This window comes from Haematobia irritans, chromosome 3 (assembly GCF_050003625.1).
Source record: "Haematobia irritans isolate KBUSLIRL chromosome 3, ASM5000362v1, whole genome shotgun sequence".
NCBI classification, from domain to species: domain Eukaryota; kingdom Metazoa; phylum Arthropoda; class Insecta; order Diptera; family Muscidae; genus Haematobia; species Haematobia irritans.
This window is the reverse complement of record NC_134399.1, coordinates 103,260,435-103,282,433: the sequence shown is the minus strand read 5'-3', so window position 1 is coordinate 103,282,433 and position 21,999 is coordinate 103,260,435. Positions and strand designations below refer to the sequence as shown.

Below are 21,999 nucleotides of genomic sequence, written 5' to 3'. Positions count from 1 at the left end.
TATAAAAACAGAGCAATGAGTAATGTCCAAATAGGGAAGTGTATAAGTGGGATAATCGAAAGATCATCCCTTCGGTTATATACACTGAAAAAAAGATTGTCGTATTTCATCTCTTTTTGGTACAAATGCCGATTTTGTTTAGTATTGAAGACGAATTTCTCTGATACAAAGATTTTCTACTTGACCAAAAGTTAATAACGTTTTTATTGAGGACGTGTTGCCTTTAGAGTCAGACAGGGTTGGGCCGTCGCAATCTGAGACTTTTGCGACATACATTTACGACTATATAATACGTATGTCGCAAAAGTTGTAAAACTAATGTAACAGGTTGGCTGATAAGTCCCCGGTCTAACAAAGAAAAACACATTTTTTTGTCAAAGTTCGTTTTTATTATTCAACATAGTTCCCTTCAAGAGCGATACAACGATTATAACGACCTTCCATTTTTTTAATACCATTTTGGTAGTACTCCTTCGGTTTTTCCTCAAAATAGGCCTCAGATTCGGCGATCACCTCTTCATTGCAGCCAAAGTTTTTCCCTGCGAGCATCCTTTTGAGGTCTGAGAACAAGAAAAAGTCGCTGGGGGCCAGATCTGGAGAATACGGTAGGTGGGGAAGCAATTCGAAGCCCAATTCATGAATTTTTGCCATCGTTCTCAATGACTTGTGGCACGGTGCGTTGTCTTGGTGGAACAACACTTTTTTCTTCTTCATATGGGGCCGTTTTGCCGCGATTTCGACCTTTAAACGCTCCAATAACGCCATATACTGTTGATGGTTTTTCCCTTCTCAAGATAATCGATAAAAATTATTCCATGTGCATCCCAAACAACAGAGGCCATTACTTTGCCAGCGGACTTTTGAGTCTTTCCACGCTTCGGAGACGGTTCACCGGTCGCTGTCTACTCAGCCGACTGTCGATTGGACTCAAGAGTGTAGTGATGGAGCCATGTTTCATCCATTGTCGCATATCGACGGAAAAACTCGGGTGTATTACGAGTTAACAGCTGCAAACACCGCTCAGAATCATCAACACGTTGTTGTTTTTGGTCAAATGTGAGCTCGCGCGGCACCCATTTTGCACAGAGCTTCCGCATATCCAAATATTGATGAATGATATGACCAACACGTTCCTTTGATATCTTTAAGGCCTCTGCTATCTCGATCAACTTCATTTTACGGTCATTCAAAATCATTTTGTGGATTTTTTTGATGTTTTCGTCGGTAACCACCTCTTTCGGGCGTCCACTGCGTTCACCGTCCTCCGTGCTCATTTCACCACGGTTGAATTTTGCATACCAATCAATTATTGTTGATTTCCCTGGGGCAAAGTCCGGAAACTCATTATCAAACCAAGTTTTTGCTTCCACCGTATTTATTTCCTTCAGAAAACAGTATTTTATCAAAACACGAAATTCCTTTTTTTTCATTTTTTCACAATAACAAAAGTTGCTTCTATCTCACAAACTAATTGACTTACAGACGTCAAATTTTGACACGAATCATTTGAAGGTTGGTACTGTATAAAAATAATATGCATTTAATACTAGCGACGCCATCTATATGTCAGACCGCGGACTTATCAGCCAACCTGTTATATGCAGCGACCGATTTTGAAAAATTTGCCCCTTATAACCTTATTTTTGCCCATAGTGGTCTCATTTATTAACCGATCTTACTCAAATTTAGCACAAAGTTATCTCCTGTAATATCAACAAAACCTGCAAAATATAATCCAAATCGGTTCAGATTTAGATATAGCTCCCATATACAGTATGTCAAGAAAGTGTTTTGACAATAGGATAAAAATTATGTTTTATTCCAAAATTAAATATAATTTAATTTTAAAAATTTTTTTATTATGTATTTTGCAAAGTATACATATTTTATTTTTCTCAAAACGAATTAACAACTCGATTTTTACTTCAATTATTTCTGGAATTTTAAATATTTGACAATGTCAAAAGACTTTCTTGACATACTGTATGTATGGCCAATTTAAAAAAAAATACCCTTTATAACTTTCTGAACAATATAGCCTTATTTAATATCCGATCTTACTCTAATTTAGCACAAATTAACCTTCTGTGGTATTAACCAAATCTGGAAAATATCATCCAAATCGGTTCAGATTTATACCTTGCTGATCTTACCAATTATTCTACTGCTAAACAATTTGAGACAATCCGCCACCAAATCCTCAGCTTCACAGGGATCGATGAAGTTCGCAGGATAGGGTCGATGGCGCAACAATTCTAATAACTAACTACCCAAGATTCCAGGGGTCACACGAGGCATTCCTCCGACAAGTGAAACTAAATGGAATAACATACAGACCTGTTTGAACGCTGCCCTTAGAACTGCGACAGGGTGTATCAGAAATACACTCTTGAATCATATGTTATGTGCAGTCCAGATCCTCCCCATGCGTAGATACAACTTCATGTTGTCAAATCAGTATCTCCTAGGTTGTTATCGTAGTAACCATCCACATCACCATCCACATCACCACCTGCTTAGGTAATTGCCACCTAGTAATATAAGGTTTGATCTTCATCTTCTAGAGCGTGAGATCAGGGTAGCATACAAGAAAGATCTATACAGGATTCATGAGGACATTCTAGCTGAAGCGGTGAAAAGCTAAAAGGTTACAACCTGTTCTCGAGGTCCGACAACCGCCATACATACACCGCATGCACAGAAAAAACATGTTTGATATGGTTGCCGCATCCATTTAATGCTTATCTAGAGCATATAATTTTCGCGAAAACGATGTATTTTGTCTTTGTAAAAATAATTTTCTTGCCGAGAAAAATGTATGCTGGCAATAAGCATTTAAATGGTTCTCAAATTCCGCAAACATGTTCTATTATTTGAATGATAATATTTGAGACCATTACATGGTCAGGTAAATCATGCAGGGTTTAAAATTGCTTATTAATATTCATTTCCAATATGCGTTGGTGACTACGACTGCGGAATGATTCGAGAAAAACAATGAAATGAAATGAATGTGCACCTAGAGAAGGAATATGATCACCTCAAACATGTTTTAAGAGCAAAATGTTATTTTTGGGTGGTGCCCACATAACATGGTTTTCGCAACCATGTTATTTTCTGGGAAATCATGTATCTGATTTCGGCAAGCAGGTTATATTTGACGAGAAAATAACATTTTAGTGACAAACATGTTACATGGTCACCATACAAAAATAACATTTTGCTCTTGAAACATGTTTGAGGTGATCATATTCCTTCTCTGCGTGTGCACAAAATGATTGCGTTTGCAAGCCATGTAGTGACCGATTTATATAAATCACAATTCATTAACATTCATCATTAAATTCTTGATTAAATTTTCAGCAATGAATATTTCATAAAGGTATGTTACGATATTAAAAAGTCAAAACAATTTGATATCTATCACATGAAACATGTGTTTCAAATATTTGCAGGTTTTTACAACATGATCTACCCAATATACAAAAATCATCTGTCCTTGAATATTAAAATTTTCCTGGGCCATTTTATTTTATTTACTAGTGTAGCCGGTATCACAAGGCTAAAAATGGAAATTTTCCTAAAAAAATATTCGATGGAATGGAAAATTCGTAATACAATTCATTCCATACATTTGTAATTTTCATGCATGACCACGTCTTTGGTGACCCATTGTTTGATACAAAACTTCAAATTCAATATTGTGCCCATCCAATGACCAAATACAAATGAAAGAAAAAATTTCCATTTCGGAACAATTCATATAAACCTGACGACTTTGTTTGTCCTTCACACCATTGGCACTGGAGAAGGAACGGATGAGGACCCATCATTTTGACTCACCTTTGGCGTAACGCCTACATGTCTACGTGGCAGGGATAAACATTTCAATCGAGCACAACCATGGCTACATCTCATGAAGACAGTTAAACTCCACACGTCTCTCTGAACATAATAAATTATGGTCCAATGTTCATCAGATGAGGAGGATGTACTTTTTTTTATCATCAAGCTACTCACTCGCAACCGACAAACCTTACACCAGTGGTTTCACACAGATATTTGCTTAGACCCAAAAAAAAAAAATACATTTCAGGAAGCAACACCTTATGGTATACAAATTTGTTACAGCGGATAAACACATTTACATATTATGTGGGTTTTTCAGAGTTCCTCTGATGATCAAACACATGCATACAACAGAAGTTTACGTCAAGGTCAAAACCACAGATATGCACTTTCTCATCTACACATTCGTAGATATGTCCGCTAAAATTTTAATTTTATATAAAATTTGTCGAAATTTTATTTGTATAGAAAATTTCGTCGAAATTTTATTTCTATAGAAATCTTTGCCGAAATTTTATTTCTATAGAAATCTTTGTCGAAATTTAATTTCTATAGAAAATTTCGTCGAAATTTTATTTCTATAGAAAATTTCGTCGAAATTCTATTTGTATGGAGAATTTTGTCGAAATTTTATTTGTATGGAGAATTTTGTCGAAATTTTATTTCTATTTCTTTGTCGAAATTTAATTTCTATAGAAAATTTCGTCGAAATTTTATTTCTATAGAAAATTTCGTCGAAATTCTATTTGTATGGAGAATTTTGTCGAAATTTTATTTGTATGGAGAATTTTGTCGAAATTTTATTTCTATATAAAATTTCGTAGAAATTTTATTTCTATAAAAAATGTAATATAAATTTTATTTGTATAGAAAATTTCGTAGAAATTTTAGTTCTATAGAAATTTTTGTAGAAATTTTATTTGTATGGAGACTTATGTTGAAATTTTACTTGTATGGAGAATTTTGTCGAAATTTTATTTCTGTAGAAAATTTCGCAATTTTTTTTTGTATGGAGAATTTTGTCGAAATTGTATTTCTACAGAACATTTTATCAAAATTATATTTCTAAAGAAAATTTTGTCAACATTTTATTTCTATAGAAATCTTTGTCGAAATTTTATTTTTATGGAAAATTTCGTCGAAATTTTATTTCTATGGAAAATTTCGTCGAAATTTTATTTCTATGGAAAATTTCGTCGAAATTTTATTTCTATAGAAAATTTGTTTTCGAAATTTTATTTGTATAGAAAATTTCTTCGAAATTTTATTTGTATAGAAAATTTTGTAGACATTTTATTTCTATAAAAAATTTCATTGAAAATTTATTTGTATAGAAATTTTCGTCAAAATTTTATTTCTATAGAAAATTTCGTCGAAATTCTATTTGAATGGAGAATTTTGTCGAAATTTTATTTCTATATAAAATTTCGCAGAAATTTTATTTCTATAAAAAATGTAATATAAATTTTATTTCTATAGAAAATTTCGTAGAAATTTTAGCTCTATAGAATTTTTTGTAGAAATTTTATTTGTATGGAGACTTTTGTTGAAATTTTACTTGTATGGAGAATTTTGTCGAAATTTTATTTCTGTAGAAAATTTCGCAATTTTTTTTTGTATGGAGAATTTTGTCGAAATTGTATTTATACAGAACATTTTATCAAAATTATATTTCTAAAGAAAATTTTGTCAACATTTTATTTCTATAGAAATCTTTGTCGAAATTTTATTTTTATGAAAAATTTCGTCGAAATTTTATTTCTATGGAAAATTTCGTCGAAATTTTATTTCTATAGAAAATTTTTTTCGAAATTTTATTTGTATAGAAAATTTCGTCACAATTTTATTTCTGTAGAACATTTCGTCGAAATTTTATTTCTACGAGTATAGAAAATTTCTTCGAAATTTTATTTGTATAGAAAATTTCGTAGAAATTTTTATTTCTATAAAAAATTTCCTTGAAAAGTTATTTGTATAGTAAATTTTGTCAACATTTTATTCCTATAGAAAAATTCGTTGAAATTTTATTTCTATAGACATTTTTGTCGAAATTTTATTTGTATGGAGAATTTTGTTGAAATTTTACTTATATGGAGAATTTTGTCGAAATTTTATTTCTGTAGAAAATTTCGCAGATTTTTTTTTGTATGGAGAATTATGTCGAAATTGTATTTCTATAGAAAATTTTGTCAACATTTTATTTCGATAGAAATATTTGTCGAAATTTTATTTCTATAGAAAATTTCGTCGAAATTTTATTTCTATACAAAATTTCTTCGAAATTTTATTTGTGGAGAAAATTTCGTAGACATTTTATTTCTATAAAAAATTTCGTTGAAAATTTATTTGTATAGTAAATTTCGTCAAAATTTTATTTCTATAGAAAATGTCGTAGAAATTTTATTTCCCAAAATTGTGAAATTTTATTTCTATAGAAAATTTCTTCGAAATTTTATTTCTATAGAAAATTTCGTAGAAATTTTATTTCTATAAAAAATTTCGTTGAAAATTTATTTATTTGTAAATTTTGTCAACATTTTATTCTTATAGAAAATTTCTTCGAAATTTTATTTCTATACGAAATTTTATTTCTATAGAAAATTTCTTCGAAATTTTATTTCTATAGAAATTTTTGTCGAAATTTTATTTGTATGGAGAATTTTGTCGAAATTTGATTTCTATAGAAGATTTCGCGGAATTTTTTTTGTATAGAGAATTTTGTCGAAATTTTATTGCTATAAAAAATTTCGCTGAAAATTTATTTGTATAGTAAATTTCGTCAAAATTTTATTTCTATAGAAAAATTCGTTGAAATTTTATTTATATAGACATTTTTGTCGAAATTTTATTTTTGTAGAAAATTTCGTCGAAATTTTATTTGTATGGAAAATTTCGGCGAAATTTTATTTCTCAAATGAAAACCATTACGTTAACTAAACTACAAGAGTAGCTTAACCAACGGAGAAAGAAAAATGGTTGTCAAATTTATTTGGACAAAGCCCTATAGACTGCATGATGGTTGGATAGACTCCCGTTTCGGAATTACCACATTCCTCATCAGCATCCTCTACTTGTAGCAAAACTATCAACCAATTATCAGAATAAATTCGGGTAGTTCACTAAACCCAAAGTGAACCACACTGAACCCTCCGAAAAAACGTTCATACAAACATCTCTCTTTTCCTTTGCCAATGTCAAACTATCGATTTGACTGCAGTTGGCTGGGTTTATTTTGAGTGTGCTTCCATGCTTACTTCATTCATTATATTATTATAGAAAATTTCGGCGAAATTTTATATGTATGGTGAATTTTGTCGAAATTTTATTTCTATCGAAAATTTCTCCAAAATTTTATTTGTATGATGGAAGATTTTGTCGAAATTTTATTTCTATAGAAAATTTCGTCGACATTTAATTGCTATAGAAAATTTCGTCGAAATTTTAAATGTCGACGGATTGTTTGAATTTTTAGAGAATGTCGTTAAAAATTGCATTCTATAGATATTTTTTTCTAACGAAAATTCCTTTAGATTTTTATCGCATTCTTTGAGTTCCTTTGCTATAATATTTATAATTATTTCTTATTAAATACTTCGCTTTATTGCCACTGCATTATGAGTTATTTTTCATACTGTTGTTTTTGGCAAATGCTTTTTTTTCGACATATACGAAAAACAACTCACAACCACATGATGAGTTTTACATTCTAAGTGCTGCATATCTGCATTTCCGTTTCTGGTTCATGCATCCATCAAAGCTTACCACAAAATTCTTCATCATTTCTCATCTATATTTCCACTAGACTTACTCCAATTATTTTTTTATTGTGTGTATGTATATGAAAACAGAAACCCTAGTGGAAGTGCGAAATATACCTGTAATCTAGACATGGTGTGGGTTCTCTGATGTGAATAAAGAAGAAAGCGATTTTTCCATACGTGATGTTCTTCATAATCATGAAATATTAATTTCAGGAAAATTCACCATCGCCATCATGGCACAAAGAACGTTTGTCGAGGGTGCTTGATGTGGTGGCCGTGGATGCGAAAAAAAAAACTTGAATATAAAGTGTGTGCAAATAGCGCCCCATTGCTCATGAAGAGCTCTGATTTATGGCTGCATCCGCATGAAAAGTGAAGAAGATGAAGACTAAGAGTTGCATCTACACTCTACACTTTTTCTTAGTTTCCCATTACTCTTTGTGATGAGATGAAGGAAAAGTTAAATGTTGGGGTTATTTAAGAGTTAATGAGACACTGAAGAATCTTAACTAGCACTAGCAGTTGAGAATGGAACTAAATAAAATAGTGACAGTCATTTAATTTGAAAATACTTTGCCATGATTCGTCTAAGAAAGTTAAAGCACTGAAAAAGGGTGGCATGGATAATTGAAATAGTTTGTCTTGGGGAATACTTTAAATGTTTTTTTTTTTAACAGATGTATTTAACATAGTTTTGTATTACTGTCGATTAGAAAATTTTCCCAAACAATTTACTCTAATGATGCTAAATTTAATTTAAAAAGTTTGTTATTTATTTCGAGTAAGATATGTGGTCCATAGAACCTCAAAATTCGCTTGTGCCTTACACAAAATACCGGACACTTACACAAGAAAGGTTTAATTGATTCCTTTTGCTCTGCTCATGATGGTTAGGTTAGGTTATGTGGCAGCCCGATGTATCAGGCTCACTTAGACTATTCAGTCCATTGTGGTACCACAGTGGTGAACTTCTCTCTTATCACTGAGTGCTACCCGATTCCATGTTAAGCTCAATGACAAGGGACCTCCTTTTTATAGCCGAGTCCGAACGGCGTTCCACATTTCAGTGAAACCACTCAGAGAAGCTTTGAAACCCTCAGAAATGTCACCAGCATTACTGAGGTGGGATAATCCACCGCTGAAAAACTTTTTGGTGTTCGGTCGTAGCAGGAATCGAACCCACGACCTTGTGTATGCAAGGCGGGCATGCTAACCATTGTACCACGGTGGCTCCGCTCATGATAGCTCATGCAGTAGTCGCCAATAGTTTTTTCAAACTCGACTATCAGGCCGCGGCCCGTGATAGCAGATATCGAGAGTTATATCGCAAACCTTTGCAATTGCAACCCTTGCAATTCTCCCATCGGACATTCGCCATCATAATAGCCTTCTCATGTGGTATAAGGAGTGGTATTCAATAGCACTTTGAGTTGGTCGAGTCATGTAAACACGGTCGTTGGACAGATATATGCTAAATTACGTTCTTATGGGTTACTCATTCCTACACACCAGTCAATATTCGACTTCTCCTGGCGAAACGTCTTTTGATACCGGGTTTAATTTACAGATCTGAACTCTTCGCGAATTGTGACTCCGTGAGCAAAAATAGGCTTAACGTGGCATTCAATAGTATAGTTCGTTATGTGTATGGGTTACGCAGGACCGATCATGTTTCGCATGTTACAGACTCCCTCTTTGGCTTTAGTTTTAATACCCTGCTTAATGTCAAATCGTTAGTATTTCTACATAAATTGATTTACAGACGGAAACCAAGCTATCTCTATGATAGAATTCGGTTTACCACATCTGATAGGAATTGGAATATAATACCCTTTAGAAGGACAAGTCTTGTATCCGAATGGCAGTTCTTTTGGCACGATACGTCTCTGGAACACTCTACCACCCGATATACAATGCATCATCTTTTAAGAAGAGTATTCAAAATTTATTTCACAATTAACAGGTTGGCTGATAATTCCCCGGTCTGACACATTATTATTGCATATTATTTTTATTAAATGCATATTATTTTTATATAGTATCAACCTTCAACTGATTCGTGTCAAAATTTGACGTCTGTAAGTAAATTAGTTTGTGAGATAGAGCGTCTCTTGTGAAGCAACTTTTGTTATTGTGAAAAAATGGAAAAAAAGGAATTTCGTGTTTTGATAAAATACTGTTTTCTGAAAGGAAAAAATACGGTGGAAGCAAAAACTTGGCTTGATAATGAGTTTCCGGACTCTGCCCCAGGGAAATCAACAATAATTGATTGGTATGCAAAATTCAAGCGGTGTGAAATGAGCAGGGAGGACGGTGAACGCAGTGGACGTCCGAAAGAGGTGGTTACCGACGAAAACATAAAAAAAATCCACAAAATGATTTTGGATGACCGTAAAATGAAGTTGTTCGAGGTAGTCCTTTCATTCATCAATATTTGGATATGCGGAAGCTCTGTGCAAAATGCGTGCCGAGCGAGCTCACATTTGACCAAAAACAACAACGTGTTGATGATTCTGAGCGGTGTTTACAGCTGTTAACTCGTAATATACCCGAGTTTTTCCGTCGATATTTGACAATGGATGAAACATGGCTCCATCACTAAATTCCTGAGTCCAATCGACAGTCGGCTGAGTGGACAGCGACCGGTGAACCGTCTCCGAAGCGTGGAAAGACTCAAAAGTCCGCTGGCAAAGTAATGGCCTCAGTTTTTGGGATGCGTATGGAATAATTTTTATCGATTATCTTGAGAAGGGAAAAACCATCAACAGTGACTATTATATGGCGTTATTGGAGCGTTTGAAGGTCGAAATCGCGGCAAAACGGCCCCATATGAAAAAGAAAAAATTGTTGTTCCACCAAGACAACGCACCGTGCCACAAGTCATTGAGAACGATGGCAAAAATTCATGAATCGGGTTTCGAATTGCTTCCCCACCCACCGTATTCTCCAGATCTGGCCCCCAGCGACTTTTTCTTGTTCTCAGACCTCAAAAGCATGCTCGCAGGTAAAAAATTTGGCTGCAATGAAGAGGTGATTGCCGAAACTGAGGCCTATTTTGAGGCAAAACAGAAGGAGTACTACCAAAATGGTATAAAAAAATTGGAAGGTCGTTATAATCGTTGTATCGCTCTTGAAGGGAACTATGTTGAATAATAAAAACGAATTTTGACAAAAATGTGTTTGTCTTTGTTAGATCGGGGACTTATCAGCCAACCTGTTATATAACTATAGATCAATATGGACCAATTTTGGCATGGTTGTTAGCGGCCATATATTAGCACAATGTACCAAATTTCAACCGAATCGGATGAATTTTGCTCCTCCAAGAGGTTCCGGAGGTCAAATCTGGGAATCGGTTTATATGACGGCTATATGTAATAATGAACCGATATGGGTAAAATCTTGCATGGTTGTTAGTGTTCATATATTTACATAAAATACAAACTTTCAACTAAATCAGATGAAATTTGCTCCTCCAAGAGGCTCCAAAACCAAATCTGGGGATTGGTTTAAATGGGTGGCTATATATGATTATGGACCGATATGGACTACTTTTTGCCTGCTTGTTAGGGACCATATACTAACACCACTTACCAAATTTTAGCCAGATTGGATGAATTTTGCTCCCTCCAAGAGGCTCTGGATGTCGGTTTATACGGGGGCTATATATAATTATGGACCGATATAGACCAGTTTTTGCATGCTTGTTAAAAACCATATACTGACACCACGTACCAAATTTCAACCGGATCGAATGAAATTTGCTTGTGTAAGAGGTTCCGCAAGCCAAACCTGGGAGTCGGTTTATATGGGGGCTATACGTAAAAGTGGTCCGATATGTCCTATTTGCAATACCATCCGACCTACATTAATAACAACTACTTGTGCCAAGTTTGAAGTCGATAGCTTGTTTCGTTCGGAAGTTAGCGTGATTTCAACAGACGGACGGACATGCTTAGATCGACTCAGAATTTCACTACGACCCAGAATATATACTTTATTTCTATGTGTTACAAACGGAATGACAAAGTTAATATATATCCCATCCTATGGTGGAGGGTATAAAAACTGATTGAGTTTTCCAATCGACATCAATTAAATTTTTGATTGAATCACTTAAAAAATTAATTAATATTTACTATCAACATCGATTAAATTTTTAGTAGAATCAACTAAAAAATTAAGTGAAATTTTCCAATCTATCACTGTGATTGATGAGAATGAGTTAATGAATTTGGTAAATCGTAATTTTAGTTTTGCAGAGCCCAGATTTAAAGCTAGATAACTTCCAAACAAATGTCTTTATTTTAAAGAATTCACATATTTGGCTCAGAATCACTTCCAACGTCCTTAAGGGAATGTCAAAATCTTTGGAGTGCAGCAATACTTCAGTATTATAGTTTAATACATCTGCATACATGAATTTGTATGTGCATACAATTTCAAGAACGAACTTTGTGGAATAGTTTTTTTCTGTTTTTTATGTTTCATTGTAAACACTTTTTTGTGAAATAGCTTCGTTGTGAAGTAATTCAAGTGTTTTTTTCTCGAATGAATCACAATATTATCATAAATTTTTTAACTCAAAAAATTTTTTTCTCACTGACCTACAAATCAAACAAACCGCATTTTTAGTATCAATAGCAGTGACGTTGTTATGCAAAAATAAATATATGTTCCATATATATTTTTCGTTGTAGTAAATAAATATGTTCAAAGTAAAAACAGTGGGGTTAGAAAAATTTGAATTTGGAAAGATTACTTGGGGCCACTGAAAAAAATATTGTCGTAAGTCAAAGGATTTCATGTCCTAAAACACGAAGGCGAATCTTGCTTAGCATAGAAGAAGCATTTCTCAGATATAATTTTTTTTCTTGTTCAAAAGTCGATAAACTTTTCAAAAGTTAACATTTTCAAATATTTGCAAGAATACTTTTTCGAATGACCCCACTGTGCGTTATAACGATAAACTGATATATACACATTATAATAGTTTCAAATATATATGTGCATATTTTATATAAGTTTTATGTAAAATTGCATATCATCGACATTGACATACGGTCAGGCAAGTGTATTCTCCAGATTTTTTATTACAGCAAAAAAAAAAAAGCAAAAAAACAAACAAAAAAAATATGATAAGAAAATATTAGAAAATTGCATTATGTTCACTTGTTTCCTCATTTGCATGGCCCCATTCAAATAGTTGCATTTTAAATTTATAACAAATTAAACTAAAATTTTATGGAATATTTCAAAAGTTGAAATTGGAATTTGTAGTGAATTTAATATTAAATCATGTATTTTCCTTTGTCTCTTGAAGATAAATTAGAAGCTGAAGCCCTGCATAGTAATGAGCAATTATTGGAGTTCAATGTGCGTAGCAAGGACATCAATTGGCATGATTATGTGGTGCCAAAGAGGCCACGCTCTTCACCTGTCTATCTGCAGAGGCAATTTAACCTGATCAGCAATTATCGTGAACCCATTGGCAATCACAATAGACGTAAAGTATTAGTGTGTCACGATATGATGGGAAATTATTTGGAAGATAGGTAAGTATTGTAGATTTTTGTTTATAAATTAAATTCGTTACTATTGTCAAGATTAAGTGTAGTAAATATTATATTATGGAAAATATTACCAATATTTTTCTTATTAAAACTTTAGTTGAACTTAAGAAATTAGTTCGTTCATATTTTAATCAAATAAATAAATTAAACCAATTAACTAATTTCCGCAATTGAAGCTTTTTATATGCACCGAAAAAAATTTCACGAAATTTTTCCAATTAAAAATTTAATTAAGTGTTTAAAAATATTCAAATAAAAATTTAATTGATTCAACAAAAATTTTTTTTAATTGAAACAAAAACCAATCACAAAAATTAATAGTACGAATTAATTTTTTAATTGCATCAATCAATTTTTTAATTTACCTTCAATTCATTTTTAATTGGTACTAGCATTTCTGTGATTGAAGACATTTCAATTAAAAAATTAATTGGATCAATTAATTTTGTAATTGAATCAGAAAAAAAATTGTGAAATTATAGTATCAATTAAAAAATTAATTGAAGGTCAATTAAAAAATTAACTTATACTATTAATTTTTGTGATTGATTTTTATTTCAATTAAAAAAAATGTTGAATCAATTAAATTTTTAATTGAATATTTTTTAAAACTCAATTAAAATTTTCATTGGAAAAATGTTTGTGAAATTTTTTCTGTGTACCCTCCACCATAGGATGGAGGGAATAAGAAAGTCAACTCATTCCATTTGTAACACATCGAAATATTGGTATCAGACCCCATAAAGTACTCTGGGTCATGATGACATCTGAGTCGATCTAGCGTGTTCGTCCGTCTGTCTATAGAAATCGCGTTAACTTTCGAATGAAACAAGCTATCGACCTGAAACTTGGCACAAGTAGTTGTTATTGAAATATAGGTATAGCGCTCATATAAATCGATCCCCAGGTTTGGGTTGCGGATCTTCTTGGAGGAGCAAATTTATATGGTATTTGGCTTCTAACCACCATGCAAAAATTGGTCCATATCAATTTATAATTATATATAGCCTCCATATAAATTGATGTCCACATTTTAATTCTCTAGCCTCGAGAGGGAAAAGTTTCATGTGATCCGATTGAATCGGTTCCGTATAAACTGATCAAAGAACTGGATTGGCTTATATAGGGATTAACTCTGCTTTTTATAATATAATAAATTTACTATTCCGCTTGTAACATATCGAAATAATATTTCTGAATATATAAAGTAGGTATATTCTTGATCAGGAAGAAATTCTAAGACGATAGCCATGTCTTCTGTCTGACAATCTATCTATCTGTTGTACTGACAATACGGCCTTTAATAATGGAGATATCGTCTTGCCCAGATTCGTTGTTTGTGTGCATTCAGGTCAAGATCGAAGATGGTCCAGGTTTTGATATAGCCCCCATATAAACCGATTTCCGGATTTGACTTCTTGAGCTTCTACACACCACAATTGTTATCCAATTTGGCTGAAATTGGAAATCTAGTGGTATCTAATGTCAGCAAATAGGTGTCCAAAATATGACGTGTATAGACCGATCTCCCCATTTGACTTCTTGGGCTTGTACAAACCACAAATTTTATCAGATTTGCTTGAAAGTGGAAATCGAATGGAAATCTTAGATGTCCAAAATATGGTGTGTATCGGTCCATATTTTGGTATAGCCCCTATATAGACCGATCTCCCGATTTTACTTCTTGGGTATGTAGAAGGGAGCCACCGTGGTGCAATGGTTAGCAAGCCCGCCTTGCATACACAAGGTCGTGGGTTCGATTCCTGCTACGACCTAACACCAAAAAGTTTTTCAGCGGTGGATTATCCCACCTCAGTAATGCTGGTGACATTTCTGAGGGTTTCAAAGCTTTTCTAAATGGTTTCACTGGAATGTTGAACGTCGTTCGGACTCGGCTATAAAAAGGAGGTCCCTTGTCATTGAGCTTAACATGGAATCGGGCAGCACTCAGTGATAAGAGAGAAGTTCACCACTGTGGTATCACAATGGACTGAATAGTCTAAGTGAGCCTGATACATCGGGCTGCCACATAACCTAACCTAAATAACCATGTAGAACCACAATTTTTATCCGATTTGTTTGAAATTGGAAAAATACAGGTTTAGTTATTGCCCCCATATAGACTGATCTCCGGATTTGACTTCTTGAGCTTGTACACGCCACAATGTTTATACGATTTGCCTGAAATTGAAAATCGAGAGGTATCCTAGGTCCACACATATGGTGTGTATCGGTCCATATTTTGGGTTTGTTCTACACTCCGCAATTTTTTTTATCAGATTTGTTGGAAATTAGTAACCTAAAGGTATTTTATGTCCACAAATATGGTGTGTATTGGTCCAAGGTTTGGTATAACCTCCATATAGACCGATTTGCCTATTTGAGTTTTTGAGATTCTTCATACCAGAGTGTAATCCACTACGTTAGGCACATCGGGCATTATTTTGAGGACCGAACTGTATCCGGAAAAAATGTGGTCGGAAAAAATGTACGGCCACAGTTCGGTCCTCAAAATAATGCCAAAAATTGTTGGCATTAATATATACTCAGACAGTCAACCTGCAATAAAATCCTTGGACTCTGTGTTCCTTTACTCGAAAACGGCTATCGACTGACGCAAATCTCTCAACGAGATGGCTGAGCAGTACAATATTCACCTAATATGTGTGCCTGGCCATAGGAATATACCGGGGAACTGTCAAGCAGATGATTTAGCAAGGCTAGGAACATATTCCAGGGGAACTAGAATCTGTTGGTATGTCTCTGGTAACCTGCAAGCTCTTACTGCGTGAGAAGGCCGTCATGATGGCAAATGTTCGATGGGAGAATTGCAAGGGTTGTAACGACACCAAACAAATATGGCCCCATTTAAACTTGAACCGCACACTAGCTATGGTAGTGTTCTCAAGACGTCAGATATCACTTCTGATATCTGCTATAACGGGTCGCTGCCTGATAGGCGAATTTGCTTATCATTTGCTTACTCAATTATGTATGGAACAAAATATCGGCCAAATGCGCGCCGCGACCTCGGTGGCACACCTTCATCCGATGGTCCAAATTTTCGATGACGCTGAGGCATAATGGAGGTTCTATGCCGTTAATGTGCCGAATTATCTCATCTTGAATTGTTGCTGGCTTATCGACGTACACCTTTTCTTTCAAATAACCCCAAAGGAAAAAGTCCAACGGTGTCTAATCACATGATCTTGGCGGCCAATCGACATCACCATTACGTGAGATAACACGGCCATTGAATTTGTCAGTCACTCTTTGTGGGTGCATTGGTTTTTCGACAATCACTCTTGGATTCTCATTCGCCCAAATGCTGCAATTCTGTTTATCGACGAATCCACTGAGGTGAAAATGTGCCTCATCACTGAAGATGATTTTCTTCGAAAATTGATCATCCACTGTTGCCATTTCTTGGAACCAGTTAACACGTTGTTGGATTGTGTATAGAGAAATGTCAAATAAAATTCGGAAAAAAACTTGGCGTTTAGGTGTGGTTCACATTCAACATCGGCCCTTACAATTTAACCACCCTTTACTATTGGTGCGAAGTATAATGACTATTGTATGAGCTGTCATGATGCGGAGGAAAAGGAATCAATTAAACACCTCTTGTGTGAGTGTCCTGCATTTTGTGTAAGGCGTAAGCAAATTTTAGGGGCATATAGCTTTAGATTACTGGCGGACCTGGAAAACGTTAACTTAAGCAGTCTGTTAATGTTGTTGGAAGAATCTGGTTGGTTCAACAAAAGAAAATAATAGAGAAGGTTCAGTGGTTAAAACTAGAAGTGCCCATATGTAATAGGTGCTTTTTAGTTAAATGTGGTATCACAATGGACTGAATAGTCTAAGTGAGCCTGAAACTTAATCGGGCTGCCACTTTGACCTGACCTAACCTAACATACCACACGTTTTATACGAATTGCCTGAAATTGGAAATCTAGAGGTATATTAGGTGGACAAATTTGTGTCCAAAATATGACGTGTATCGGTCCATGGTCCAATATAAACCGATCCCAGGATTTGATTTTAGACAACGCAATTTGTATTCTATTTGCGAGAAATTCAATATCTAGAGGTTATATCTACGAATAGGTATACCGAATATGGTATGCATCGGTACATGTTGTAGACTGATCTCACGATTTGACTTCTTGGGCTTTTAGAAACAGAAATTGGAAATATAGAGGTATTTTAGATTTGGTTATATCGAGAATGGGTTTCCTCGCCATACCTTTTCGTGCTCATTCGAGTAATGCAGGCAAATCTATGTATAATTTAGATTTCAAACCATATGAAAAACGATGTTCATCGGATTATCTTGGACCCTTAGACGAGAAGTTTAAGATACTTCTAAAATTAAAAAAAAATGGGTCTAATAAATATCTTCGCGAAGCGAATATATTCTTGATCAGGGAGAAATTCTAAGACGATATAACCATGTCCGTCTGTCTATTTGTCTGTCTGGCTGTCTGTCTGTTGTAATCACGCTACAGTCTTCAATAATGAAGCAATCGTGCTGAAATTTTGCACAAACTCGTCTTTTGTCTGCAGGCAGGTCAAGTTCGAAGATGGGCTATATCGGTCCAGGTATTGATATAGTCCCCATATAAATCGACTTCCCGATTTGGGGTCTTGGGCTTATAGAAATCGTAGTTTTTATCCAATTTGCCTGAAATTTTAAATCTAGAGGAATTTTATGACCATAAAGAGGTGTGCCAAAAATAGTGAGAATCGGTCCATGTTTTGGTACAGCCCCGTATATAGGCCGATCTCCCGATTTTACTTCTAGGGCTTATAGAAACCGTAGTTTTTATCCAATTTGCCTGAAATTGGAAATCTAGAGGTATTTTAGGATCATAAAGAGGTGTGCCGAAAATGTTGAGTATCGGTTTATGTTTTGGTATAGCCCCTATATATAGACCGGTCTCCCGATTTTACTTCTTGGTCTTATAGGTTAGGTTAGGTTAGGTGGCAGCCCGATGTATCAGGCTCACTTAGACTACTAAGTCCATTGTGATACCACATTGGTGAACTGCCCGATTCTATGTTAAGCTCAATGACAAGGGACCTCCTTTTTATAGCCGAGTCCGAACGGCGTTCCACATTGCAGTGAAACCACTTAGAGAAGCTTTGTAACCCTCAAAAATGTCACCAGCATTACTGAGGTAGGATAATCCACCGCTGAAAAAACTTTTGGTGTTCGGTCGAAGCAGGAATCGAACCCACGACCTTGTGTATGCAAGGCGGGCATGCTAACCATTGCACCACGGTGGTGACCGTAGTTTTATCCGTAGTTTTTAACCGTAGTTTTTATCCAGTTTGCATCGGATTAAGTTTTTATCGGTCCATTTGGTAATGCCTCCATGTAGACCGATTTCACTTCTTGAGGGTATATAAGGCGCACAAAAAAAAATCTTTAAATTTATCTTCGTGAAGTGTACTGGTTGATCTGTCCTCAACCCCCCCTGAAATTTCAAAAGAACCCCTAATATTTGATTCATGGTGGTGGATATTTAAGATTCGGCCCGGCCGAACTTACTGCTGTATGTACTTGTTTTTGTTAAAAATAAATTAAAACAATTTCATGATTGATTTCCAAAATATTTATATTACTATGTCTAATATTCATAATAGATGAGAAATACCGGTATATGGATTTGTCAAAATTTAGCACAGGTGATGTAATATTTTATGTTTTCTTCTTTTTTGCAGACATTATCATTCATCAAAGAAATACGATGATTATCGGTTTTATCATTGGTCGGCTGTGGATTATTTTTGCTATTTTAGTCATAATTATATAACAATACCACCATGTGGTTGGATAAATGCTGCCCACAAACATGGAGTTTCAGTTCTAGGTAAGTTGCATATATTGAAAACTTCCTTCATTTAAAAATTTCCCACTTTGAAGGAAATTCTGTTTTAACAAGCATTTATTTATAAAGCAAATTTGTAATGAATTAAAATTATTGTAAAGAACTTTCAACGAATGTCATCTGAAGAAATACGTAGTTATCTATTCATACCATAACTACGTAGAACTTTTTCGTGGTAAAAAAAAAAAACAACTATAATAATGTAAATTCAAATACTATAAAAGAAGAAACGTTGGTGATACCCGTTTTCCAAACGAGCTTTTCCTTGCGTGTAGTTAATATATATTTGCTACTCCCATTATAACTATTTAACTAGCAATTGAACTCGAAGTTAACTTAAATACATTGTATAATTTCACACAGTCCAAGGTATCATTAACATAATAGTCGGATAAAAATAAATATGCTTTCGTCACATTTTCAATCGATATCCTTTTGAACTACATAAATACATTTATACATATCCCATGTGCGCATTAAATTTGTATGATTTCTTCTCACTTTACTATTATTTTCATTAAAACCCCTAGGTACTTTCATCACAGAGGGTAAGGATGGATCGCAACGGTTACATGATGTTCTACAATCAACCGAAATGATAAACAATATTGTGGATGCGATGGTGAAATTGTGTAAACATTACCATTTCGAGGGTTGGCTAATCAATATTGAGTGTAAAGTGGAACCTGACTCAATGGAGAATCTATAGTGAGTATCCTATTTATTAAGAATTAATTTCGTAAAGTGCTTTTTATGGGGAGGGGTTGAATTGGAAGAAAGCAAATGAAATGACCAATACTTTTATAAATAGTATCAGCCATTAGTTTAACTGAATTTTAGTGTTTTATTCCTTCGAATTGATTACACAGAGGGATGGAAGAGAAATTTCATCTTTGTTCTTTGAATGGGGGGTCGAAATGTTAGGTATTGTTCGGAAGCTTTGGTTAACGGCATAACTTTCAAGGTTTATGAAGTTTGGTACACGGAATTAGAGGTGTGCGCGTGAGTGAAATTTCACTCACATTCACGAAGTCAAATATTTATTCACGCACGCTCACGCACGATACGTGTGGTAGCCAACCCCACTCACGCATATTCACGAAATGAAAACCAGTACTCACGCTCACGTACGCTCACCCACGAACTACTTTTAAAGACTCACGTTCACACACGATTCGCGACAATTCACGTGACTCACGACAAATTTACGAGACTCACGACATTTTCCAACAAGGAATGAGCAAAGGTAACAAAATTCATGAATAAAATATAGTTCGACGGCTAAATCAATTTCAGTTAACATACGAGTAAGAATTAAATCTTAATTTTTTTCGTGAGTGTGATTTTGCAGAAATTTTATTCACGCACATTCACGAACCGATTTTATTACTCGCGCACGACATATTTGTTTTAGTCCCATTCACGCACATTCACGAGAGTTGCTTCAGATTTTATTCACGACTCACGTGATTCACGCGTGAATCACACGTGTCACGACAATTTCGTGTCACGCGCACACCTCTACACGAAATACAATCAAATACTTTTCTCCAAAACAATGTTTTAGAAATGTTCGTTTAGAAGAATAGTATATTATTTTTAAACACAGAAAAAAATTTTGTCGTAAGGGCAAATGAAATTTAGCTTAGCATAGAAGACTCATTTCTCTGATATAAAGTTTTTTTACTTGTTCAAAAGTCGGGGAGCCACCGTGGTGCAATGGTTAGCATGCCCGCCGTGCATACACAGGGTCATGGGTTCAAACCCACACACAAAAAAAAAATTTCTGATTCAATCACGAAATTAATTGATCCAATTAATTTTTTAATTGAAATGTCTTCAATCACAGAAATGATAGTATCAATTAAAAAAAGGATTGATCCAATTAAATATTTAATTGATACTATTAATTTGTGTGATTGATTTTTATTTCAATTAAAAAATTTGTTGAATCAATTAAATTTTTAATTGAATATTTTTTAAAACTCAATTAAGATTTTAATTGGAAAAATTTTCGTGAAATTTTTTTCTGTGCTGTTTCGACCAAACACCAAAAATTTTTGTAGCGGTGGATTATCCCACATCAGTAATGTTGGTGACATTTCTGAGTGTTTCAAAGCTTCTCAGTGATAACAGAGAAGTCCACCACTGTGCCCTTAGGTTAGGTTAGGTTAGGTGGCAGCCCGATGTATCAGGCTCACTTAGACTATTCAGTCCATTGTGATACCACATTGGTGAACTTCTCTCTTATCACTGAGTGCTGCCCGATTCCATGTTAAGCTCAATGACAAGGGACCTCCTTTTTATAGCCGAGTCCGAACGGCGTTCCACATTGCAGTGAAACCACTTAGAGAAGCTTTGAAACCCTCAGAAATGTCACCAGCATTACTGAGGTGGGATAATCCACCGCTGAAAAACTTTTTGGTGTTCGGTCGCAGCAGGAATCGAACCCACGACCTTGTGTATGCAAGGCGGGCATGCTAACCATTGCACCACGGTGGCTCCCACCACTGTGCCCTTAAAGATAAGTGTTTCTATACTTAAAAATGGGGTATGAGGAAATTTTGTTTGAACTAAGGACAAAATGGCTTTAATAATTCAGAAAAATGCTAAATTTGTCGACCTTCTGTATCTTGACTGCCAAGCTAAAAAACATTCAAAATAGGAAGTGTCCTTCAATGCTTTATTTTAAAGTCGTTTTTTACTTGGAACATATCATGATTTCTACTTGAAGTCAAACCTGAATATAGAAATTTGGGTTGTCGTTAACACATTATTAAAGGACTTGGAAACGACGAAAAAAGTTGAAAACCAGAATAAATTCAAATTTATTTCCTAGTATCAAGAACGCAAAACTCAAAAATTTAAAGAAAATTGTGTCTTAAATGTATCCTTACTACAATTCTCCCCTTCTCTGTCTCG

General features: G+C 34.4%; 2 protein-coding genes across 2 annotated transcripts in view; one reads left to right on the top strand and one right to left on the bottom strand.

Annotated features, from left to right (window-relative positions):
• Window positions 1–21,999, bottom strand: part of LOC142232431 (uncharacterized) — a 231,730-nt gene that overhangs the window by 55,413 nt on the left and 154,318 nt on the right. The gene's annotated exons all lie outside the window — the stretch shown is intronic.
• The window catches only part of ENGase (cytosolic endo-beta-N-acetylglucosaminidase), a 75,631-nt gene that overhangs the window by 21,104 nt on the left and 32,528 nt on the right, over window positions 1–21,999 (top strand). The window contains exons 2-4 of the mRNA XM_075303248.1: window positions 12,934–13,165; window positions 18,911–19,059; window positions 19,608–19,785. Coding sequence (XP_075159363.1) covers window positions 12,934–13,165; window positions 18,911–19,059; window positions 19,608–19,785 — 559 coding nt within the window. The remainder of the gene's footprint in view (window positions 1–12,933; window positions 13,166–18,910; window positions 19,060–19,607; window positions 19,786–21,999) is intronic.